Source organism: Anolis sagrei, chromosome 5 (assembly GCF_037176765.1).
Source record: "Anolis sagrei isolate rAnoSag1 chromosome 5, rAnoSag1.mat, whole genome shotgun sequence".
Lineage (NCBI taxonomy): Eukaryota > Metazoa > Chordata > Lepidosauria > Squamata > Dactyloidae > Anolis > Anolis sagrei.
In genome coordinates, this window is record NC_090025.1 from 67,456,924 (window position 1) to 67,481,103 (window position 24,180).

At 40.4% G+C, this 24,180-nt stretch overlaps 1 protein-coding gene across 1 annotated transcript in view; it reads left to right on the forward strand.

Moving 5' to 3' along the window:
* The window catches only part of KLKB1 (kallikrein B1), a 36,064-nt gene extending 24,781 nt beyond the window's left edge, over positions 1–11,283 (forward strand). Inside the window, exons 11-15 of the mRNA XM_060778600.2 lie at positions 1,405–1,579; positions 4,598–4,773; positions 6,250–6,342; positions 8,548–8,687; positions 10,992–11,283. Of these exons, the coding sequence (XP_060634583.2) occupies positions 1,405–1,579; positions 4,598–4,773; positions 6,250–6,342; positions 8,548–8,687; positions 10,992–11,147 (740 nt within the window). The 3' untranslated portion in view covers positions 11,148–11,283. The remainder of the gene's footprint in view (positions 1–1,404; positions 1,580–4,597; positions 4,774–6,249; positions 6,343–8,547; positions 8,688–10,991) is intronic.
* Positions 11,284–24,180: the final 12,897 nt, after the last annotated feature.

A 24,180-nucleotide genomic window follows, 5' to 3' on the forward strand; every position in this document is an offset into this window, starting at 1 on the left:
ATTAGAAATGATTTGAGACCCAAGTCTGGCTCTCAAATCTGACAAAAATTAAGCCTAAAGAGGCTTCCTCTAGTAACCCTGCTTAAGAAGAAGAGTAAACACACGCCAGCAAACAGAAACTGATGGTCACTTGATAGCAAGAAAGAACTATCATGGGAATGTTTGTACAGAACTGTTTGTGTAGAGCTGCCTCAGAAAGTTCAGGGACATGAGCAAAATCCTGAACAGTTACATTCTGATTTATAGAACACATTTCACAGTGCTTTTACCAAGGAAACAGAGGTATCAAGTTGTTGTCCTAAGTTAAATTGGGGAGAATGTGGAATTTCTTCCCTCAAACAATATAAACAATGTGTATATATGTTGACCTATATATGATGGCCTTATAAGTTTCCATATTAACTACTAATTGAAAAGAATTGTGCATGTTTCTTTTTGGCCAACTTTTTATTCACTGCTACTATTCACAGATGCTGCAGTCCTCCTTCTGGCACCCAACAACTTCTGAACATTTTACTCATGTGGATAGTGTTGTGTGGCAATTATGGGGCTTCCTAACTCCTCCCTTCATGCCATTCAAATAGGGGGAAGTTTTGCTGAAGTTCTTCAAACCGAATTAGAAATTTCTAATTTAAATTCATTTCAGACAAGACAGAACTGTTTCTGGTCAGTCAAAAAGCATAGCAAGAAACAAAGTTTTCCCTTTTGCTGGATGGGATTACATTCATCCCAAAAACACAGATTTGCTTGGACAATTCTGTTGGGTTTAATCCCTGGACTGTACAAGTCTTTGTGTCATCAAGTTTCCAGTGCTCAGTGAACCTAGAGCAGTGGTTCTCAACCTGGGGTCCCCAGATGTTTTTGGCCTTCAACTCCCAGAAATCCTAACAGCTGGCAAACTGGCTGGGATTTCTGGGAGTTGTAGGCCAAAAACATCTGGGGACCCCAGGTTGAGAACCACTGACCTAGAGGTAGGGCCAAACTCAGGAATTCCTTTCCCCACATTGTCCTAAAGTTCTTTCTCTTTGACTTTACTGCTAGCCACTGTCTCCTCCGCCTTTGATGACATAATAATGGAATACTGTGAGGGAACTTCCTTTTTAAGTTTCAAACTGCCCTGGGAAGGTCATGCAGTCTCCACCATTGCTTCTTCTTAAATATACACATTCACTGGGTTGTCACAACATCTGAGGATGCTTGCCATAGATACAAGTGAAGCGTCAGGAGAGAATGCCTCTAGGACATGACCATATAACCTGAAAAAAAAACACCTACAACAACCCACTATACAAATTCATTTTATGTCCACCTAGTGAAATAACTGCTTCTTTTTGCTATATGTTTTGGAAAACCAGAATCTCCAAAACCGTTTGGAGAAAAATGATACCTTTATGTATTCTCTAGTATGTGTACAGGAATCTGGTGTGACTGGAAGAATTGTTGGAGGAGAAAATGCTTCTTTAGCTGAGTGGCCTTGGCAAGTCAGTTTACATGTGAAGCTATCTACTCAAAGTCACATATGTGGTGGTTCCATTATTAGTGACCAATGGATTTTGACAGCTGCCCATTGCACAGAGGAGTGAGTAAAAACCTCAGTATTTGTTGAAATATCTTTGATTAGAAAGAGATGGTCTTTGGAAACAGTAGTATTAAAAAGATACTGTTCATTTCTTAAAGGGGCATAACTTGTAAAGACCTCCCAGAATTGCTGACTGAACCTTTGAAGGCTAGTGACACATGGGAAGCTGCCTTAGAGAGAAACCATCTAGCTCACTGATGCTTACACTGGCTGCACTTTAGGGGTTGAGACTGGAGTCTTTCCCAGTCTGGTTTGGAAATGCCTTCGGATGACTATTTATTTATTGACGACATTTATATGCCACCCTTCTCACCCCAAAGGGACTCAGAGTGGCTTACAAGATATATATCTATATCTATATCAGTATTAAATATTACTATATTGTACTATACAATTATATTGTAATATTATTCGTAATATTACATGTAATATAAATACATAATTATAATATCATATTAATATTAGTAGTATTATATTGCATTACATTATAATATTATAAATATTATATGTATATACAATATATTATATTATATTACATTGTATTATATTATTAGAATAACACAGGAGACAAGGTGGAACTGTCTTCTGCCCCCCTTTTTCTTCACTCTGGCCCAGAGCAGCAGTTGGTGCTGGGGGAGAGGCCCCCAACTGATGACATATGCAGGAGACAAGGTGGAACTGTCTTCTGCCCCCCTTTACTCTGGCCCAGAGCAGCAGTTGGTGCTGGGTGAGGGTCCCCAACTGATGACATATGTAGGAGACAAGGTGGAACTGCCCCCTGGCCCTCCCTCTCTTCACTCTGGCCCAGAGCAGCAATTGGTGCTGGGTGAGGGTCCCCAACTGATGACATATGCAGGAGACAAGGTGGAACTGTCTTCTGCCCCCCCTTCACTCTGGCCCAAAGCAGCAGTTGGTGCTGGGAGTGAGGAGTCCCCAACTGATGACATATGCAGGAGACAAGATGGAACTGCCCTCTGTCCCACCCTCTCTTCACTCTGGACCAGGATCATTTGTCATCTAGACTGAACCACAGTGTCTCGCAAGTGTAATAAACGGTTATCCGAAAAAAGAGACAACATATTATATGATGTTCAGTGTATTCTTCTACAAATTGACCATGCAATGGATAATAGTTTAGGGGAGGAGTGGAAATTGTCTGAGGTTTTGACCTGCACATATCTTTTCTGCCTTTCCATTTTTTTCAGTTGTTTTCAAAGTGTGTCCATTTCTTTCACCTCCTCCTACTTCCTCCCTTTGATCCCAGCATAAACTGAGTTCAAAGTGCAAACATTGCTTGTATTCAGTTAACACAGCAAGAGGGAGACAAGGGAGAAGAACATAGCTCTTCTCAGTAGGCTCAACTGCTGCAGCCTTTCCTAGCTTGTGTGTTTTCCCTAAATAATGTGGCCCATGCATTACATTATAGGGCTACACAATATGCTTGCATTAGGTGTAAGTAAGACTTATCCTAATCAGTACCCAAGAGGAATAATAATAAATAATAATAAACTTTATTTATACCCCACCGCCATCTCTCTGAAGGGACTCAGGGTGGCTTACAAGGCGCTCCAGGGTGCACATATAACATACAACAGGTAAAAATGATACACATAAAATTATAACAAAATTAGAACAACACATGTAGCATAAAATCAAAATAATACAATTGTAAACAATAGTAGGTAAAACTAACCACTGTCAATTCACAATGTGTCAAGTGTCAGCTTCATATCGGCCCATTCAGCCTACACAAGGTCTAAGGCCTATATGAACATCTATGTTTTCAGATTGGAATGGAAGGATTGAAGGGTGGGGGCTAATCTAATCTCTTTTGGGAGGGTATTCCAGAGCCAGGGGGCCACCACAGAGAAGCCCCCCTCTCTCGTCACCACCAACTGCACTTGAGACAGTGTTGGGACTGAGAGAAGGGCCTCTCCTGTCGATCTCAGAGCCCACATAGTTCATAGTAGCTGCTCTAGGAGCCATATAAGTCCCTCTGTTTTCTGAATAACAAAATGGTAAAAACAGACTAAAGACGGAATAAATCATAGCTTGGAAAAGTTACTGGTGTATATGTTACTGGTGTATTACTGGAATCTTTTAAGTTCCCATTGATTCCTTGGGTTTAATCTACTTGTGAACCCAGCTTTGTATAGTGGTTTGAATGTCAGACTAGGATTCTGCGGCATCAGGGTTCAAATAACCATTCAGACATAAACACCAGCTTGCTGATGTCTCAATGGCCAAACTCTTCTGAAAAATGCCAATATGTATTCATTCCAAGCTGGAGTCAACTTGAAGACACATGATAGTTGGCACTAATTGGAGTTATACCTTGGAATTGGGGAAATATTATTTACCATGCAAATTATCAATGTGTGAATTTTGAACATAATAAGTGCCCAAATAAAGTCTTTTCTGTGCAGGCAATAATATTTCTGTGTAGAAGCATCATTTCCTGTACAGAAAAGGGTGCATCTCTATGACAACTGGAAATATTATTTCCTGCACAGAAAAATGTGGTTTTTGTGCAAAACAGTCACATTTGAATTTTACACAGAGTACCAACATCTGAAGATTCTCACTTAAATTCCTCAACACTTAAAACATGTTTTCAACATTTTTTGAATATTACGAAAATATTCTTTCCATGTTTGCAAAATAACATACTTTAAGCATGTAGCCTTAAGTCATATAATGTAGGCCAATGAGATAAAAACACAAAGTCTATTTAGTGAGGAAGATAACTTTTCAAGAAAGTGCTCTTGTCCTGAGATTCCCTTCTCTCCTCCTGAGGACTGAAAATCTTAATTTAGGTCCTGAGATATTGGGGGCATAACATAGATGAACTAGATCCCACAAGACTATAAATGAAAAGAGTAAATAGCAAAGGTAAAATACAAGCGAAAGCAGAGTGGTACTTATATTTGGACTGGCTATTTTGATATTTTATCCAGGTAGTACAAAACAGCCATACACATGGTGTTTCACCCAAATCTTTTTTGTTCCTCTCCTTAGCCTTCAGGTTCCTGAAATTTGGCGTATTTATACTGGCATTTTGAGACAATCAGAAATAAAACAAGATACCTCTGTTTTCAAAGTCCAAGAAATTATAGTTCATTCTAAGTATAGGATTTCAGAAGCGGGATATGACATTGCATTACTGAAACTTGACCGACCTATGAACTTCAGTGGTAGGTGGAATTTTTACACATATTACAAAATCCTTAATGTTGTCTTAAGGAATTCAGTATTACTATCTCTGAAACTAATATTAGTGGATGGTACTAGCTTTAACTATCTATTACAGGCGGTCCCCAAGTCACAAACATTCAGGTTATACATGATTCGTAGTTACAAACAGGGTAAGACAACAGGAAGGAGAGGAAATCTACTCCTAGGAAGGAAAAAAATCATTTCTATAAGTTATCATGGGGAAAAAGTGTCTCCATGGAAGCTTTAGCACCAATCCTTGTTTCCACAATAGCCCAATATGTTGACAATCCAATTGTCACAGGGACAGAAAATGAGGTGAAATCTTCTGAACAGGGGCATAGACAGTGTTCCATCTTCCAGGAGCATGATTTACATTGCCCTTTAGTTGAACGGGATAGCATTCCTTTGCATTTCCCCAGGGTTGCTATAGACCCAGCAGCATCCTGGAAGTTAAACAGTATCAGTGTCTGGAAAGCCAGGCTGCAGTCCCTCTGCAGTTATTGGTTTAGAAAGTATATCTTTGTGTTTGGAGTCCGCCCCTTTTTCCTGGGGTTGAGATCTCCATTTTGGAATCTCCCCTGCCTCCTTTAGTAGAGAAAAGAACCTCAGATGTGCTGTTGGTCAGGCAGGGAGCTCTGAAAAACCCATTGTGAGTACGATTGAGTTATTAAGAAAGGCAACTGAGATAAAGAGAAGCTTATTGAGATACTATAGTTATTGAAGAAAGCTATTGAGTTATAGAGAGATATATTAAGATATTGAGATAGTAATTGTGTAATTGAGTTATTGAGAAATAGATAAATAGTTATTGAGTACTATTGAGCATTACTTTATCTCCAGAACTGACCTTGTGCTTAGATAGGGGAAGACCTGTTCTTTCTAACCATAGAAAGCTCAGGATTAGGGTGAAATATCTCAGGATTCTTTCTACCATTTGGAGAAAGGTTACCTCAGTAACTGAAGAAAAAGGAAAGAACATCTCTATGGTTTCCCAAATTGACTGTGTTGTAACTTTATAAAACTGTGCCAAGTCTGCCAAGGACTTTAGAAATAAATATTTTGTTGATGTTTATATCTTGACTGGCATCAATTGCTGAAAGTATTGAGTTATTGCTTCAAAGAAAGACCCCCAGCAGTTCGCCCAGATAAAGAGAGAAGCATATCTTAGTTTTAACGTTATAGCATTTGGGTGTGATGGCACAGACAGCAAAACAAACATTACAGGGGGGTTAACACTTCCCTATAATATTCAAAACAAAACAAAATGTTTTTGGCTAGAATTATACTTGAAAAATGTATCGACCAACATACAAACCTACAGAACCTATCTTGTTCATAATCTGGGGCTGTCTGCATTTCATGCCAAGAAAAGGAAAAGAAAGGATTGGTGTTCCAATAGGAATATGATGTATTTTAAAAATAAAAACCTTCCCACTGCTATCTATTTCTTTTAGTCTTACAGCAACCTCTGTGCTTGCCGACTGAAGAAATGAACACAAAGTACACCGAGTGCTGGGTGACTGGATGGGGTTACACAAAAGAGAGAGGTATTGAAAAATTATACTTAGTAACCAACATAGTTGTCTTTGCAAATGATAGAGCAATGTGAGATAAATGCTTTTATAGCTGGAGAATAAGAAAGTCTTAAATCCATAAGTAGATTTTATAATAAGGAAATGTGTTATTTGCCACATTACTCATCTATTCATCCACAGGAAGTGGGGTGAAGAATAAATATATATTATCTATAGGTACCATTGTTATTCTCTCAATAATTGGGCTTCCCACCTATGGTGTTGTGCTCAGAAGTTGGAAAAGGTACCAACGAATCAGAATCCAAGTGATAGTTTAGCTCTATAGGCATGAGCCTTGAACCTCACAATCATTACCTTATCCTTTCTTCCTCTGATGTGGCTCAAAGAGAAAAACTCAAAACATCAGTTTGCTTTTAACTGAGGAACAGGGAAAGGTATTTGGATTGCATCAAGATGACCTCATTCAAACTCCATCCAAGCTAAATGACACCTGTCTGGAACATGATTGGCCCACAGGATATGATTTTCATCGCTTCATTTTTAACCCCCTTTCTCTCAATGTAGGGACTGAAGGCAGCTTTTTTCATTTTAGCAATATTCTTCCCACTGTGAACAGAGGTTTGAAAACAAAACTATATTTGAGAATATCTGCAGTTTGGATTTCTTCTGTACAAAAATCACACGAATGAATAATATTTCAATGGAAAAAAATTACTATGTAAAAATGTTGTCATTTAGGATTTATTCTGCATAAAATTCAGACAAAATAGTTTTTTGCACAGAAAATATTGCTTTGTGCAAATAATGTGATAGTTCACAAACAAAACGTGAACTGATAGTTCACAAACAAACCTGTACCTCTTTTGGGTTCCCCAACATCCAAGAAAGATGTTTTCCAGCTATGTTTTGAATATTTCAAAAATATTGTTTCCATCCTTACTGTTCACCCAAGCACCTGGGCCCAATGTCATCATGCCTTGGTTTTTATCTGTTCGACACTGGACTTGATTCTGTTTGAGTTGAAATAATCAAATGGCTTAAACCAATGCTGTGCAAGCTACGAGTAATTTTTCTCACCAAAGTGTCAGAGACTAGTACCAGATTTGTGCCATTTTATAACTGCATTAGCATAGTTTTCTGGAAACGCACCACAGATTGGCAGCCAATGTGAGTAGTACCAGTTTAAACAGCATTGATTTAAATTGTTTAAATATCTTTTCTAGGCATGGGCAATCCATGGTTCTAAATGGTTCTAAAGTATTTACAAAACTAGAGGCTGCTGGTTCTTTGCTTCTACAGTGTTGCTAAAGTTCTGGTGATGAAAATTTCAGATCTCTTACAAAACTTTCCAAATTTTATTATTATTTCATTATTAGTGATTTTTATGACACAACCAATTAGAAACTGTAATTTATAATGAAATTTTGAAAGTTTTGTTAGAGTTTTGAAATTTTCACCACCAGAACTTTAGCAGCACTGTAGAAGCAAAGCACCAGTGGTCCCTAGTTTTGTTAAGTACTTTAGAACAATTTAGAACCATGTATTGCCCATTCTTAATATTTTCATTGATTGTATCTCACTCTAAGATCTGATTATGTAAATTGAGTAATGACCTCATCCCACAATTTGGGGGGGGGGGGGCATGTGGAGCATTTGGAATCATTTTCTTTGTGTGTTGTTCCATGACATTATGTCTTAAAGGAACTCAAGAATTTACTCACCCCCATCACATGGGATAACTGCCTCCCATTTCTAAATGACCCATCAACTTAACAGATTGAAGATGGAGAAACACAGTCCTTCACATCCCATCTGCATTTAGCGTTTCTATGTGCATGGAGACCACTGAAGTCAATTTCTTCCTGGCTTTAAAACTTCCCATTTCTATACACTTTAAAAATGGAGTCACACGTGCAACCTGCAGAATGCTCTTGTGTTGTCTGATGACGCCCCATGGGATTCAGTTTTTTAAGTGTATAGAAACTGAGGGAACACAGCTTCTGATGAGTTCCTTAGACACATCCAAGTAGGTGAACCATGCAATTCTAAAGCAGTGGGGTGGATGGGGTTAAAACTCAAAAGAATCTTGGTGTTTTCCTAGCAGGGAGTTTTGGAATTATTGAGCTAGCATACCATTTTGTCTTCCACTATCTTTAACCATCTTGCTTTATGTCCTCCTATGTCATCATATTTTATAGCTGTTTTGTTTCATATTAGGTCAAGTACATGACATACTACAAAAACTCAAGATCCCCCTAATATCAAATCAAGAATGCCAGACGCGATATCAAAATCATAGAATAACTGACAAGATGCTGTGTGCTGGTTACACAGAAGGTGGAAAGGATGCTTGTAAGGTAATGACGTCTTACGTGTGGCTCGGTGCCTATGCATGCTACAAACATTTATTTAAAAATAGTTTAGCTGCCAAAACATCATGAGCATTGTAGTTTGGTGAGGATTTCTATCAGATATTGTTTCCTTACATGCACACAGCCTCTCACTTCTGCCATTTCCATTGCCTGAGCTGTAGCCGGAGGGGGGGGGGATTAGGGGTTCACCCCCCCTCAAATTTTCAGGTTAAAAAACCCCCGGTTTTCTCATGAATTTAACTGGTTAACCAAATCCCTCTGCTAACTCTATGAGAAGCAAAAATTAAACAAGTCCCTCCAGAACTGCAAGCACTATCTCAAGCAAATTTTGACAAGGCATGGGAGGGATTTGAAGCCTCCCATGAAGGAGATGAGAAAATTGATTTAATCAAGTTTATATAAAATATAGAATCAATCATACTATTTAAATGATTTTGTGTTATGGAACTACTTCTCATGGTTTGCTAAAAAAAATTCAACCCCTCCCCCGAATTTTTTTTCTGGTAATGGACCTGCCCATGGCTCTGCATTGGGGTGGGGATAGTGCAAATGTAACCTTATGTGAGCTAGAAAAACTTCGACTATAGTCCACAGTTTCCTCGTATTTCTTTAATATCTCCCCATGTAAAAAATGAGGGGCATTAAAATGGAGAATGGTGTTTCCCCAAGGTTTCCATTACTTTAATCAATATGCAGTGCTTCCTGTATCACAAAAACCCTTCAAAGAATGAAAAATGGAAACCAGAAATGGAACTTAATTCTGATTTCAGAAAAATGCTAGCATGCCATTGTCATATTGTCTTTCTATTTTGCTTTTCAAAGTGAATTTACAACATGTGCAATTTGGGCCCTCTTTAGTTTATAATTCCCAGAATTCTGGGTCTAGCTTCTCCAAACTCTGTTTTGGACACATAGAAGTGATTATGCTGATGCTTTGGGAATTCAGCACTGCTATTAAATATGGCTGATGGAGATTTGCATTAAATTCTGTAGATGAGACAAAAAAGCCCCTAAATATTTGTGCTGTGGTAGATAGGGCATTCGACTTAGGACCTCATCACATTAGCATTCTAAAACAGGGGCTCCTATTTTCTTGCCTCCTGCAGAATTCTGGGAAATGTAGTATGGGGAAGCTGAGACCTCTCTGGCTGAGAATTCCAAAGGCCCCACCATAAACTACATTTCCCAGAATTCTGTAAGAGACTGTCACACTATAGGAAAGGAGCCCTCACTTCAAAATGCTAATGTGATATCATTCTTTGACTGAGCGCCCTGAAACTCAGACTTATCCCTGGTATAACATTTCTGAACTGATAATGGTCTAATTGCTTTTGATCTGGCTTTGTGAAACACTTTACTGAACAATTTCTTCAAATGGTAGAAAGATGTCTTGGGAAATATGACAAATAGTGAATCACTTTAGCAGAGCAATCAATTGGCAAGGCAGAAACTGAATAGTAACCAGTCCCATGCTACCCACCAAAAATATATAGTAGCGAATACGATAAGCATGGTCTTCTTACTAGAACATTTATACTTTAATTTGAAATTACTTATGCATAATCAAACACATAGACTAATGGTAGGGGGGGGCAGGGAGAAAAATGACTACAGGTTAAGTGAGATAGGAAGGAGAGAGAATGTGAAAGAAAATCCTAACTGATAGGAAGTCACCATTAATAAATGCCATACCTATGCTCCTATAGTATAGCAATCAAGCTAACAATATTGAGTAAAGGCATGCTGCATGGTGACCCCCCCCCCCCCCCGCTATCACCCGCCATGTCGACCTCAATGTGATGAGGTCCTCAGTAAGTAGATAAAGCAATATTTCTGGTGATAGTAGCCATGCCAGTTTGTCAGATTGAAAAACTAAAGAATCTAGTGGCTCCTTGAAGACAGCTTTATTGTATCTAAGTTTTTATGACCAATCTTTTACAGTAGAACTATGCTTTGGAAGCTAAAACTCAAGGGTGTTCATGCACAGGTGATGGGTTCAGGTTTTGCTTTCAGAAACAGGACTTAGATTCTAGATTATGATCCTTCAAGGCATAGCATCCTGGAGAGTGAGGCAATAGGAGATGCTACACAAATAAGATGCAATGAGCTCCTCAATTTTCTGTTGAATAGGTGTGTTTTCATATAAACAACATGGTTCTTCCTCTCCTGTGATATGTGTACTAGAAAGATGATTTCTCTTTTGGTTATCTTTTTCACATTCAGTTTTGTCTATCTTGTTCTTTTCTCTGTAAACTGAGAATCTGTGTACTTTTTCTTCCTTCATTCTAGGGAGACTCAGGTGGTCCTCTGTCGTGTAAATACCAGAACAAGTGGTATTTGGCTGGCATTACAAGCTGGGGTGAGGGGTGTGCTCGCCCAGGACAACCAGGCGTTTACACAAACGTGGCAGAGTATAATGACTGGATTCTAGAAAAAACCTCATAATTCTTAGTGATGTTCTGTGACAAGGAATGGACTGACCATGGTAAATTTCATCTCAATGTCAGTTTCAAACTTGTTCATTCCTCAACCCATTCTGTCTCATTTTCTACATTAAATCTGCCATTTTTAAAAATGAAAATCGCTTGAAATTTTCTCTCACTCATTTCCGCAGAAAATTTAACCATAGGGGTGTATTCTATCTTCAATTAAATATTGTAAAGACACATTTTGATAGATTTAAAAAACAATTGTGAAGTGCTTATTGCAATATGTGTTGTAGTCTGACAAGCATCAGAGGATTTTTCTGAATGTTCAGAAGATGAGGGGGTGATGGGCTTTCAAGTGAGGAGTCTGCGAGGGTTAAGGGGAAGCTGATGTTTTTAATTTCTCAGCTTGTTCCAGGCAACAGGGGAAAATGAAAATACTAGTTTCCTTGAGAAAAGGCCTTGGGAAGAAGAAGATTTCAAGGGAGCGTAGACCTGAGAACACAGGGTGTGAAAAGCAGGCAAACTAAGATATTCCCAGAGGATTTGAGATAAGACATTGATGTCCAGATGTGTTAGATATGATGTCATGGGTGCCTGGACGGGCTTAAATTAAGTGGCTTGGCTTCAGACCCTTCAGAGGAGACAACATTGCTAATGGGAATTGGTCTCCTGTTCATGCTTCCAAGTTCATGGTTCCCATATTCTCAAGATTCCTTTTTCATGTTCTTGGTTATGCCAATATAACTTTGGATAATTTACCTTGGAGACATTCCTGTTTTACTGTTCCTGGACTGTGGATTAATTTTGTGTTCTTAGATTCCTTGGTTTTGGTGGTTAACCTGGCATTTTTGGATTACTGCTACTGAACTCTGGCTTCTCTTGTGTATTGCATTTTATATCCAGCCTTTCTCTTTTGGATTTGTTTTTTTTCCCCTCTTTCTATATACTTTCTTTAAAAACATTATTTTATTGGATCACTGGACTCTGGTGTGGTGCTGAGTGAAAGGGTGTTCCAGTACTAGGGTGCAAAAGTATACATAGATGTACAAAATACAAAGAATAATGCCATTTTGATTTATATGTTACTACATGAAGTGCAGATCAGGTCAGTTTGCTTTGGAATTTAGAAATGCTGAATTCCACAAGGGTCTCTATAAACTAGTTTGGAAGAGATTAATTGAAAAACAAATCCTAAATTGTGTCCTAAATGTTTTGTGAACCACTTGGAATTGACTTGTGAATGAACTCATTAAATAATTATTTCACTAGATTTCTCTAGTAAGTCCTCCTAACTCGCTAGATTCCTCAATTAACTCTTGAGCTAAAATATGCTTTAGTGAATTAGTGAATGTATACTTTTTCGGGGTGAATGTCCTTCTCTCTGTACTGTGTTGGGAAAATAAGCTTGGGATGAGTTTGTTAGATATGTGTCCATGACTTCAGGTCACCTGTTAACATACTGTCACCCCATGAATTTCATATGGTTTTCTTAGCCAACAAATACTCAGAGCTGGTTTGCCAAGTTCATCCTTTGAAATATAGCCAACAGCATTGATTGACTTCCATTCAAGTACTAACCAGGGCTAATCATGCTTGGCTTCCAAAATCAGACAGGATTTGATACTTTTCAGGTATTTAGCCTTATTTATGTAATTATTAAAACGTCAGATCCCCAATTCCTTAGTGCAAAACTTATGTTATATCACTGATGTTTGCAGACTGCCTACTTTATTGGGAGTGGAATGGCAGAAAGCATTTTTTTTTGTCGTGTCAGGAGAGACTTGAGAAACTGCAAGTTGCTTCTGGTGTGAAAGAATTGGCCGTCTGCAAGAACGTTGCCCAGGGGACACCCAGATGGTTTGATGTTTTATCATCCTTGTGGGAGGCTTCTCTCCCCACTTGAGGAGCTGGAGCTGGTAGAGAGAGCTCATCTGCCTCTCGCTGGATTCGAACCTGCGACCTGTCGGTCTTCAGTCCTGCCAGCACAGAGGTTTAACCCACTGTGCCACCAGGGGCTCCAGAAAGCAAATAGTGATATGTTGTTCATTCGTTCAGTCATTTCCGACTCTTCGTGACCTCATGAACCAGCCCACTCCAGAGCTCCCTGTCAGCTGTCACCTCCCTCAGCTCCTTCAAGGTCAATCCAGTCATTTCAAGGATACCATCCATCTTGCCCTTGGTCAGCCTCTCTTCCTTTTTTCCTTCCGTTTTCCCCAGCATAATTGTCTTCTCTAAGCTTTCCTGTCTTCTCATGCTGTGGCCAAAGTACACAGTTCAAAAGCATCTATCTTCCTTCGCTCAGCCTTCCTTATGGTCCAGCTCTCACATCTGTAGGTGACTATGGGGAATACCATTGCATTTACTATGTGGATCTTTGTTGCCAGTGTGATGTCTCTACTCTTCAATATTTTATTAAGATTGGTCATTGGTCTTCTCCCAAGAAGTAAGTGTCTCCTGATTTCCTGGCTGCAGTCTGGGTCTGCAGTAATCTTTGCACCTAGAAATACAAAGTCTGTCACTGCCTCCATGTTTTCTCCCTCTATTTCCCAGTTGTCAGTTATTCTTGTTGCCATAATCTTGGAGTTTTGTATGTTTAGCTGCAACCCAGCTTTTGCAATTTCTTCTTTCACCTTGATTAAAAGGCTCCTCAGCTCCTTCTCGCTTTCGGACATCAAAGTGGTGTCATCTGCATATCTAAGGTTGTTAATGTTTCTTCCAGCAATTTTCACCCCAGCCTTGCATTCGTCAAGCCTCGCACATCACATACAAGTTGAATAGTGATATAGTTGTGCAGAAAAAAAATATTCTTCATATAATTAGAACTCTCAAAAATATAATTTTCAGAATTCTCTATCCTTGCTTCATTGACCAATTTGCCAGATTGCTGTATTTGTGGTTATGAGCGTCCTCTAACTGAAATAGAACACTACTTGTTAAACTTTAACAATGAAAGCATTTGAAAAATGAATGAAATGTACATGTTGATGAGGGTGGAAAAAACAAAGAGAGATGCAGATGTTTGACAAATGGAATTGAAGTGGTTGTAAGATGAGATCCCAGGCTTTAGGAAAGCCTTTCCCCACCTTATAGTCCCAAGAGATGTTGGACTCCCATCATTCCTAGTTCAACAGATTTTGGGTTCTACTGTCCATGTAGGGAACAACAACAACAACAACAACAACAACAACAACAACAACAACACTTTGTTTATATTCTGCTCTATCTCCCTGAGGGAACTCAGAGAAGATTACAACATACACAGATAGGCAAACATTCAATGCCTTTAATACAGTGAAATAACAATGACACACAAATACACAGAAAAAAAGTAAAGGCTTCCTCTTTCATTTCTGGCTTCTGGAGACTGTGCTCAATAGCCATGGGGAGATGCTGTTTTTCCATTTCCAAGCTGAGGAGCCTGTTGTCCATAGACACCTCCTGGTCGTATTGCTGGCATGGCTGCATGGGAACCTTTTATTAGCTTCCCATTGAGGTTGTACCTATTTATCTAATCACATTTGCATGTTTTGGACTGCTAGGTTGGCAGGAGCTAGGGCTAACAGTGCGAGCTAGGGCTAACTGCCACCCTTTAGGGAAAAGTTTTCAGTTGGGGAAGGCATCTTTAAAAGAACAAAAATCATGGTTTTGAAAGTGATAATGACAAAATATTCTCCCCTGAGACACATAGTAGAGGCCAAGATGAAGTCCTTTGGCCACATCATGAGAAAAAGCTTAGGGAAGACAATGATGCTGGGGAAAATGGAAGGAAAAAGGAAGAGGGGCCAACCAAGGGCAAGATGGATGGATGGCATCCTTGAAGTGACTGGATTGACCTTGAAGGAGCCGGGGGTGGTGACGACTGACAGGGAGCTCTGGCGTGGACTGGTCCATGAAGTCACGAAGAGTCAGAAATGACTGAACGAATGAACAACAACAACAAGACACATAGTAACAGCTTCCATGGCATCCTCTATAAATCTCATGGTCTCCTTCAATGTCTGTGGTTTAATCGAAAAGTTAATTAATTATAACTAGCTAAACATGATCTGTCTTAACTGTTTCTCTTCAACTAACTGAAGAAGGTTTCAGAAGAATGGAACATAATGGCAGTGCAGTGTGTCACCCAAAAATTAACTATCTAACACTAATCCAAACTCTCAAATTTCAGATGGGACAAGCCATTCTTATGTTTTTGTTTTAGAAACACATTACATAGCTAATATCCATGTCTGTGTGAACGGTCTACTCTGTCTTAGTGATTTCTCAGCTGCATGGGTGAAAGGAAGATGTCAGGGAGTGGAATGTTGTTATTATAGCAGTCCCATAGGACAAAAACCTGAATGAAGAAATGTACTATCCCATTAATAACTTATCATGGTAGTGGAGGAATCTGATGCCCTCAGAATGAAAAGACTTGAGAAACAGGTCGGATCTCATGCAACAAATATCAATGTGAAAAAAAATTGAGGCAGAAAAGCCTCAGGGTCCATGTTGAGTATATAAGAATTTTTAAAAAATCTACATTTGGAATAAGCCTACCAGTAGAAGACTGCAGCTTCAAAATAACAAAGCCCTTCCTTCCCCATTACTGAGATTTCTGTGGAATATTTTGTGATAAGAACAAGGCCTAAGGTCACTAGCCGCTGGTAATACTATAACTAGAACTTTGATTAAGCAATGCTTGCTTTCCAACACATCCCCTGCTATTTCCGTTTCCCACAATACATGGCATTTTGCAGAAGAGTACTTTTTCATTCCTCCAAGAAGACTTGCCTGTGTTGACGGCTTTTCTCCTTTCCACAGAAATAATTTATAATGCCATCAACCGATAAGAGATGTGTTTTTCTGCCTGCTACAGTCAACGCAAACATTTTTATAAATAATGATGAATAATGAAACCGGAATGGAAAACTGTGTATATGTGAGAAAGAGATTGGAGGGGGAATGAAATATATTTATGCAGCTTTGTAATGTTTGTTCTCTGGTCTTAAAATTCTAATTGAATCATTTCCACTCAGCTATCTAGTTCTATAGGACATTTGTGCATTTAAGTAGTAACACAATGATGCCCCATGTGTCTGAATATAATACAGAGTGATTTTCTGTGGAATAGCATAGCCCATGAGGCTTTTCCTTCCTGCAGAGAAACTCTAATTGGGGAATATCCCATTAAAGCTAACAGCAGGTACAGAGTGGATTTCAATTTTTTGATGAGCTCAAGAATGACACCTCCGTATGGGGAGAAATATAAGAAGTTCACTAAGGGGTGAGGAGCACATCTAAATCACATATTAAAATGTCTTGAGGATTGAGTATGAGTTTTTTTTCCTCTGTGTCCAAGTATCTTTTCATTCATTTGTCACTAGGTGGCACTTTGGTTCTAAACAGTAATGGTTTTGGAAAAAAAAACCCCTGAATATCATTTTTGGCAAAATAACTGTATATAGAAAGAAACATTCCTGCGTGAGCTTATGTTGTCACCCATACAAAAGTTGACAAACACAATCGTTTGGGTAAACTGTGAAGATTTTGCAATGCTTTGAGTGAACTGATGACAACAATTTGCTGTTGTTGTGTGCCTAATTTTTGACTTATGGCAAATCTATTGTGTGTGTGTATGTGTGTGTTTAAAAAAACAATAAGATTTGTTCAGAAGAGGTTTGCCTTTCTAAGTTTGAAAGACTGTGACTTCCCAAGGTTGGGTGGATTTTCACAATTAAGGAAGATTTTTATACCGCTTTTCTCACCCCAGTGGGGGACTCAAAGTGATTTCCAACATAATTATGGCAAAATGTATTGCCTCACATACAGAAACCTAACATAACGATAATAATATACAATTATCTATTAAATCATAAGACATGCCATCATTGAATAATAAAATGTGGAATTAAAAATATATCAATATAAACAATTAAAATCACATAATCCAGCAATTGTAGTCCAGGCCAAATATCGTATCTATTCCACATAATCCCTGATCGTTCTTGTATTGCTTACTGCCCAAAGGCTTGGTCCTGTAGCCAAGTTTTTACTTTTTTTCTGAAGGCCAAAAGGGAAGGCGCTGATCTAATTTTGTTGAGGAGGGAGTTACAGAGCCAAGGGGCCATCACCGAGAAGGCCCTGTCTCTCGTCCCCACTAGTCACACTTGCAAAGGTGGTGGAATTGAGAGCAGAGCCTCCCTCAACAATCTTAACTTCCAAGGTAGGAGACTGGCAGCCAGTGGAGCTGGCATACCAAGGGGGTTTTGTGCTTCTGTGATGGCACGTCTGGCCCCACTTGTATGTGAATGTATAGTTGAATTGTTTGGCTATCTATTGCTTTCTATCAATGTTGTTTGCATCTGTTGAATTGCCTACCCTGCTTAATTGTTTGACTCCCCCCCCTTCCTGGGGAGGAGGGCAGGGCTCTCTTTTCATTCTACCATCAAACATCTCAGCAGATGGACGTGAGAAAAGCTTAGCTCCAAAAGCCCTCAGCTAAGTCATCTCTCTTCACCAATTCTTATGTTTGTACTCTTAAGATTCATTCTTCATATCCAGCTCACCTGGACAACGTTGCGGAATCTTAAGTGCACTCAAACCAGTCCTCTGGCATAAAGAGGAAGACTTTGGCCTTCAATATAGGTCATTGGACTGGGGTTGTGAATGCTCAGGCTTTCACAGCTATTGAGAAAGAGGGAACTTGGAAAGCTTCTCAGCTGCAAAACTCCTTGGACCCAAGACTCCAAAGACTGTAACGTATGTTTCCTTTACCCCTTTTGAATATCAAGTTTATGCCTAAGGAAGATAACTCATTGTGAACAATAAAGCCTATTTTGAGTTATCTGTAGTGTCTTGATCCTTGGAAGTTCCAGTTCTCTAAAGGAGGGCAAGAAGCAATCCCCTGGAGAGAGATGTCACATCCATGTTTCTTTCACTAAGATCTATAGACCCCAGGCGCAATGGCACAGCTTCCGTTGGACCAATCGAAGCTTCCAAACAGTCTTCAAAGGCAACCCCACATAGGGTGTGTTGCAGTAGTCTATATGGGATGCAACCAGAGCATGGACTACTGTGGCCAAGTCTGACTTCCCAAGGTATGGACACAACTGGTGCACAAGCTTTAATTGTGCAAAAATTCCCCTGGTCACCATCGAAACCTGGGGTTACAGGCTCAGCGATGAGTCCATGATCACTCCCAAGCTGAGAACCTGAGAATTTGAACCGTTCATCTATAAAGTCAAGAATATTCGAGATGGTGGGTTTTATTTTACTCCTAACTTTGTGTTCGCCAGCTTCTCTCCCAGTCCTTATTCTCTGTGGGAAAACAATCTATGTAGCCTATCCTTCACTTTCCAGGGATGAGAAAATTTCACTTGCGTGCTATAGCAAATTATGAGCAGAGAGACCTCACTTCACAGCCACCTATTTTCAAGACTGACTCAATTTAACATCAGAAATATAAACCTCTTAGTAGTTTCACATCTGCAGGGGATTGAGCATAATCCCACCAGGCTCTCTCTGATTCTTTCCTTTATCTGCAGGCACAGAGGCACACATACATACGCACACAAACTGAAGGACTGGTATAAAGAAAGCAGGTTTTCTGATACTGCAAACTAACTATTCTGATTTGGCAGGGACAGCCCTGATCAGTCTCAGATGCTTTTAAAATGTCCCAGTTTTTCTCTCCTCCTCCTCTTTCACCCCTTCGTCCCCAACTTATTGCAATGGCTGGAAATGGAGACGGGCCCTTAGGCAAAAGCAACCTGCTGCAGCCTCTCCTAGCCTGTGTGCTCTTCCTCATTAATCATTGTTGACATCTAGATCACATGTCTCCCAGTATTCATCTGTGAAATGTTGGGAGTATAGTATTATACATCAAGTTTTGTTAGAAGCAATATCTACTTATTTTTCTAGAAGTCTGTATTGTTTAAGCTAGAGAGGTGACGATTTTTGACTACAAGTAGTTTCAAAATGGGTCTTCTTAGGGCCCTTAACCCAACACAACTATATTCTACTATAACTCCCATGGTGCCATCCTATAGAGTTTTGAGATCTGTACGTTAGGAAGGGGTAATGACTCAAATTCTCAGCAAGAGAGCTCTAGCGCCTCACCAAACCTTATAAGATTTATATGATGTAGTTATGGCAGGTCTGTAGCTGGAGTGGGGGGGGGGGAGGGGTTAAGAGTCCAACACCCCTCGAAATGTTTCAGGTTAAAAAATTGGTTAACCAATTAAAATTAATGAGTAAACCAGTTTTTTTTAACTTGACATATTTTTATGGGGGGGGGGGCTTTGAACCTTTAACACCCCCCCCCCCCCAGCTATAGCACTAGAATTTGTAATGTGAAAGGGCTCTTATTTGGTTTCAGATAATAAATGAACACACTCCACCCCAAAATTATACCTTTGAAATGAAGCACCTTTGGGTGTAACTGTTACTCTAGCACTGAAACACCTTTTCGCCCAGCACCGCACCAGAGTCCAGTGATACTTTCTTAAAATTTATTTATTTATTTATTTATTTGCTTTATTTCTATACCGCATTTTTCAGCCCAAACAGGCGACTCAATGCGGTTTACATGGTACAAATTATCAAACAATGTCAGTGCAATTAAAACATAATGCAACAAACAGGATCAACAGCATCAATCCACAACAATTAACAATCGAAACAAGACAAGTCAACAAAACAAAACATAACATAACGCCTCAGTTGAAATCAGATCCGTTCTCATAATCCTTGTGCCATTCCTATGTTCCATTTACCGTCTTCCTTTGATTGGTTGCACTGCTTAACCAAACGCTTGTTCATAAAGCCAGGTCTTAACCTTTCTCCGAAACGCCAGCAACGAAGGTGCCTGTCTGATGTCTGCTGGTAAGGCATTCCATAGCCGAGGGGCCACCACTGAGAAAGCCCTGTCTCTCGTCCCCGCCAAGCGCGCCTGTGACGCAGGCGGGACCAAGAGCAGGGCCTCCCCAGACGATCTTAATGTTCTAGTCGGTTCATAGGTGGAGATGCGTTTGGAGAGGTAAGTGGGGCCAGAACCGTTTAGGGCTTTATAGGCTAAAGCCAGCACCTTGAATTGTGCCCGGTAGCAGATTGGCAGCCAGTGGAGCTGGCTCAGCAGAGGAGTGGTATGCTCCCTGAATGCCGCTCCCGTTAGCAACCTGGCTGCCGAGCGCTGGACCATCTGAAGCTTCCGGGCAGTCTTCAAGGGCAACCCCACGTAGAGCGCGTTGCAGTAATCAATCCGGGATGTAACCAGAGCGTGGACTACCGTGGCCAAGTCAGACTTCCCAAGGTACGGGCGCAACTGGCGCACAGGTTTTAGTTGTGCAAATGCTCCCCTGGACACTGCCAAAACTTGGGTTTCCAAGCTTAGCGAAGAGTCCAGGATCACACCCAAGCTGCGAACCTGCGTCTTCAGGGGGAGTGTAACCCCGTCTAACACAGGCTGTAACCCTATACCCTGTTCGGCCTTTCGACTGACCAGGAGTGCCTCTGTCTTATCTGGATTCAGTTTCAATTTGTTCGCCCTCATCCAGTCCGATACAGCGGCCAAGCAACGGTTCAGGACCTGAACAGCCTCATTAGTAGTAGGGGGGAAGGAGTGACAGAGTTGGACGTCATCTGCGTACAGATAACACCGCACCCCGAAACTCCGGATGATCTCTCCCAACGGCTTCATGTAGATGTTAAATAACATGGGGGACAATATTGAGCCCTGCGGGACCCCACAAGACAATGGTTGTGAGGTAGAGCAGTTGTCCCCCAGCAACACCTTCTGAGTACGATCCTCTAGGAAGGACCTGAGCCACTGCAGAACAGTGCCACCAAGGCCCATTCCCACGAGGCGTCTCAGAAGGATACCGTGGTCGACGGTATCGAAGGCCGCTGAGAGGTCCAGCAGAACTAACAGGGGCACACTCCCCCTGTCTAGCTCCCTGCGCAGATCATCCACTAAGGCGACCAAGGCTGTCTCGGTACCATGTCCCGGCCTGAAGCCAGACTGTGCCGGATCTAGATAATCAGTGTCTACCAAGAATACCTGGAGTTGTGAGGCCACCACACGTTCCAGGACTTTGCCCAAAAAGGGAAGATTGGAAACAGGCCGATAGTTGACGAATTGAGTGGGATCCAGTGATGGTTTTTTCAACAGCGGTTTTATCACAGCTTGTTTTAAGCTGGCTGGAATTTGCCTTCCCGAAGGGAGGCATTAACCACCACCTTCACCCACTCGGCCAATCCCCCTCTGGCCTCCTTTAGAAGCCAGGATGGGCAGGGGTCTAGGATGCATGTGGTTGCCCACATTCCTCCAAGTATCTTGTCCACATCCTCAGGTTTCACCAATTGAAATGAATCCAACAAAATCGGATAAGCAGATGCTCGTGTTACATCCTCTGAGACTGCCGTTAACATGGTGTCCAGGTCAGAACGGATCAAAGCGACTTTGTCCGCAAAGAACCGAGCAAATGCTTCACAGCGGGCCGTCGAGTTGTCAGGGTTCCCATCCGGAGTGGTGGGATTTAATAGACCTCTGACAACTCGAAACAGCTCAGCTGGACGGTTCTTTTCGGACGCAATATTGGCAGCAAAGAAAGATTTCTTTGCTGCCTTTATTGCCGTGGCATATGCCCTGAGAAAGGCGATATACCGTGTTCGATTTAACTCGCTCGGGTCTATTTAATGTCTATTTAAGAGAGCAGATAAAAAGGGAAAAAAGAGCAATTCCAAAAGGGTCAGTAGAATAGAAAATACAAAATAGCAGTAATCCAAAAATGACACAGAGCATAAAGTCAAGAGAACCAAAATACACAGCAGTACTTCAGATATAGATCCATAAACATGAAAATGGGAATTTCCAAGGTAAACCCTCCAAGGAAACAAAGGTATGAATCAGAACAGGAAAGTTGAGAATATTTGAATTGTGAACTTGAGAGCAGAGACGGGAGAGCCATCTCCCATGGCAATGCTGTCTCCTATGAAAGACTTGAGGCCAAATTACATAATTTAAGCCTGTCCAGGCACCCATGACATCATGCCAAACCACATGGACTTTAAGGTCTTCTCTCGGACTCTTTGAGAATATATAGCTCATCTATTTTTCACTCCTTATGTTCTCGGGCCTACTCCAGTTTCCTAGGAAAACCCACCATCTGCCCATGGTCTTTTCTTAAGGGAACTGGAATATTCACTTTCGCATGTTGCATGGGAATGAGCACAGGAATCCAAAACATTGGTTGCATCTGCCTGCAATTCTCTCCATTCACTCGCAGACCCCTCACTTTGAAACCCATCTTCCCCCTCTTCCTCTGAAACACCGTTAGAAAAACCAGCTGTCACTAGCTGACTTACAACAGTATCCCAAAGTGGGGTTTTTTTTTGTGTGGAAAAGGTTATGAGCTCCATTCAGGTCAGGTAATCAGAATAAATTCCCATACCTCAAATTATTTGATCATCCAATTCAGTTGTTGGTCATTGAAGTTGCAGTGAAGAAAAATCCCACAAGTTTGAAGTTTACCCATTCTTCGACTGAAAATTAATCCTTGAAACAGACCTTTACTGCTTCTTTTTCGATAATTTGATTCCAGAGCATGCCATTCAGGATTTTATCACAAGAAGCCCCTATTCCATGGCAGTCACACAATCAATGAAAGCGAACACATACTAGTATGGACACATTCGTTATCACACCTTCCTTCATTTACACGATTGCATTGCATTACCAATCCTTGATTCCATGATTGTACTTCTGCATAATCTCATAACTGTGCCTTCCCATACTTCCAGTGATTCGTATTTCTTTAAAACAGTAAAGCAATTTTGCAGTCCCAGCAATGGCTAACAAGAAAAGTCTAATATTTTAGCAAAATATTAAACAAATAGCTTGCGGGGGTGGGAGAGGAGGAAAATCTCACTGCTTGACATTACTTTACCATCAGCATGTTGGCAGAGAAATGGAATGACCCCACCATACAAGGTAAGTGATAGAAACATTGTGAGATTGGCAGTTATTGACGGGTTTTGCTACTCAATAGCAGGGAAGAAGCAGACTGGTAGAAGGGTGAGCACAAGAGGACTGTTTGTTTACCGTGTGCGATAAAAAAGAAAAAAAATAGCAGCAGCAGACATTTATTGCATTAGTCCTTGGATCATTGTGAGATAAAATCAAATAACAGGATTTGCATAAATGTAATGAATTATTAAAAGTAATAAAATTAGATAATATGCAACATATATACATATTACTTATGCAAAGTATTGTTTATATGAAAATAATGCTATAACAATGTTCCCAACAGAAGGAGAAAATACAATTTAATGTCAGGAATCTCATATTTTCAGATCTGCCTGTTTGTCAAATCTGATTCTATGCACTTATTCTTGCGTTTGGCAGCCTTTATTACAAAGAGAGCAACCTTCCAAGTGACATACTGGGTAATTTTTTGTAGCAACCCCCCCCCCCCCACACACACACACACAAATAAAATAAATCAAAGAAACAATGACAAATATATCCTTTCTTTTACTTTGGTAACAAATCTCAGCAACTTGCTTTGATGTCCCTGTAGTGTGCTAGAATCTTCTTCTGTAATATAGGGCGCATCTACATCAGGGCCCCTCAAACTAAGGCCTGTGAGCCTCCAAGGTTATTTACCCAGCCCCTGCTCTAAACATAAGACTTAGGGTCACCCTGAGCCTAAATCAATTTGAAGGCATACAAAGAAAACAACAATCCTAGTTATCTTGACTATCAAAACAGCCAAAAACAGGCTCACAGTTCCCACTGAAATACTGGTAAGTTTATGTTGGTTAAAATTGTTCTTCACTTTAAACATTGCATTGTAAAGCAATGCTTTTGGGTTGGAAAGATTAGCCGTTTACAAGAAACATTGTCCAGGGGATGCCGACTGTATTTACTCAGTCTTTGAGGAGGCTCTTTCTGTGTTTCCCAAAATTGCAAAATCAGGCAATTCCAACTGCATGGCCTCCCACAAGGGTCTGCCTCCAGGGGAAAACCAAGAATGGGCAACTTGGAAGTCCATGAACAGACTCAG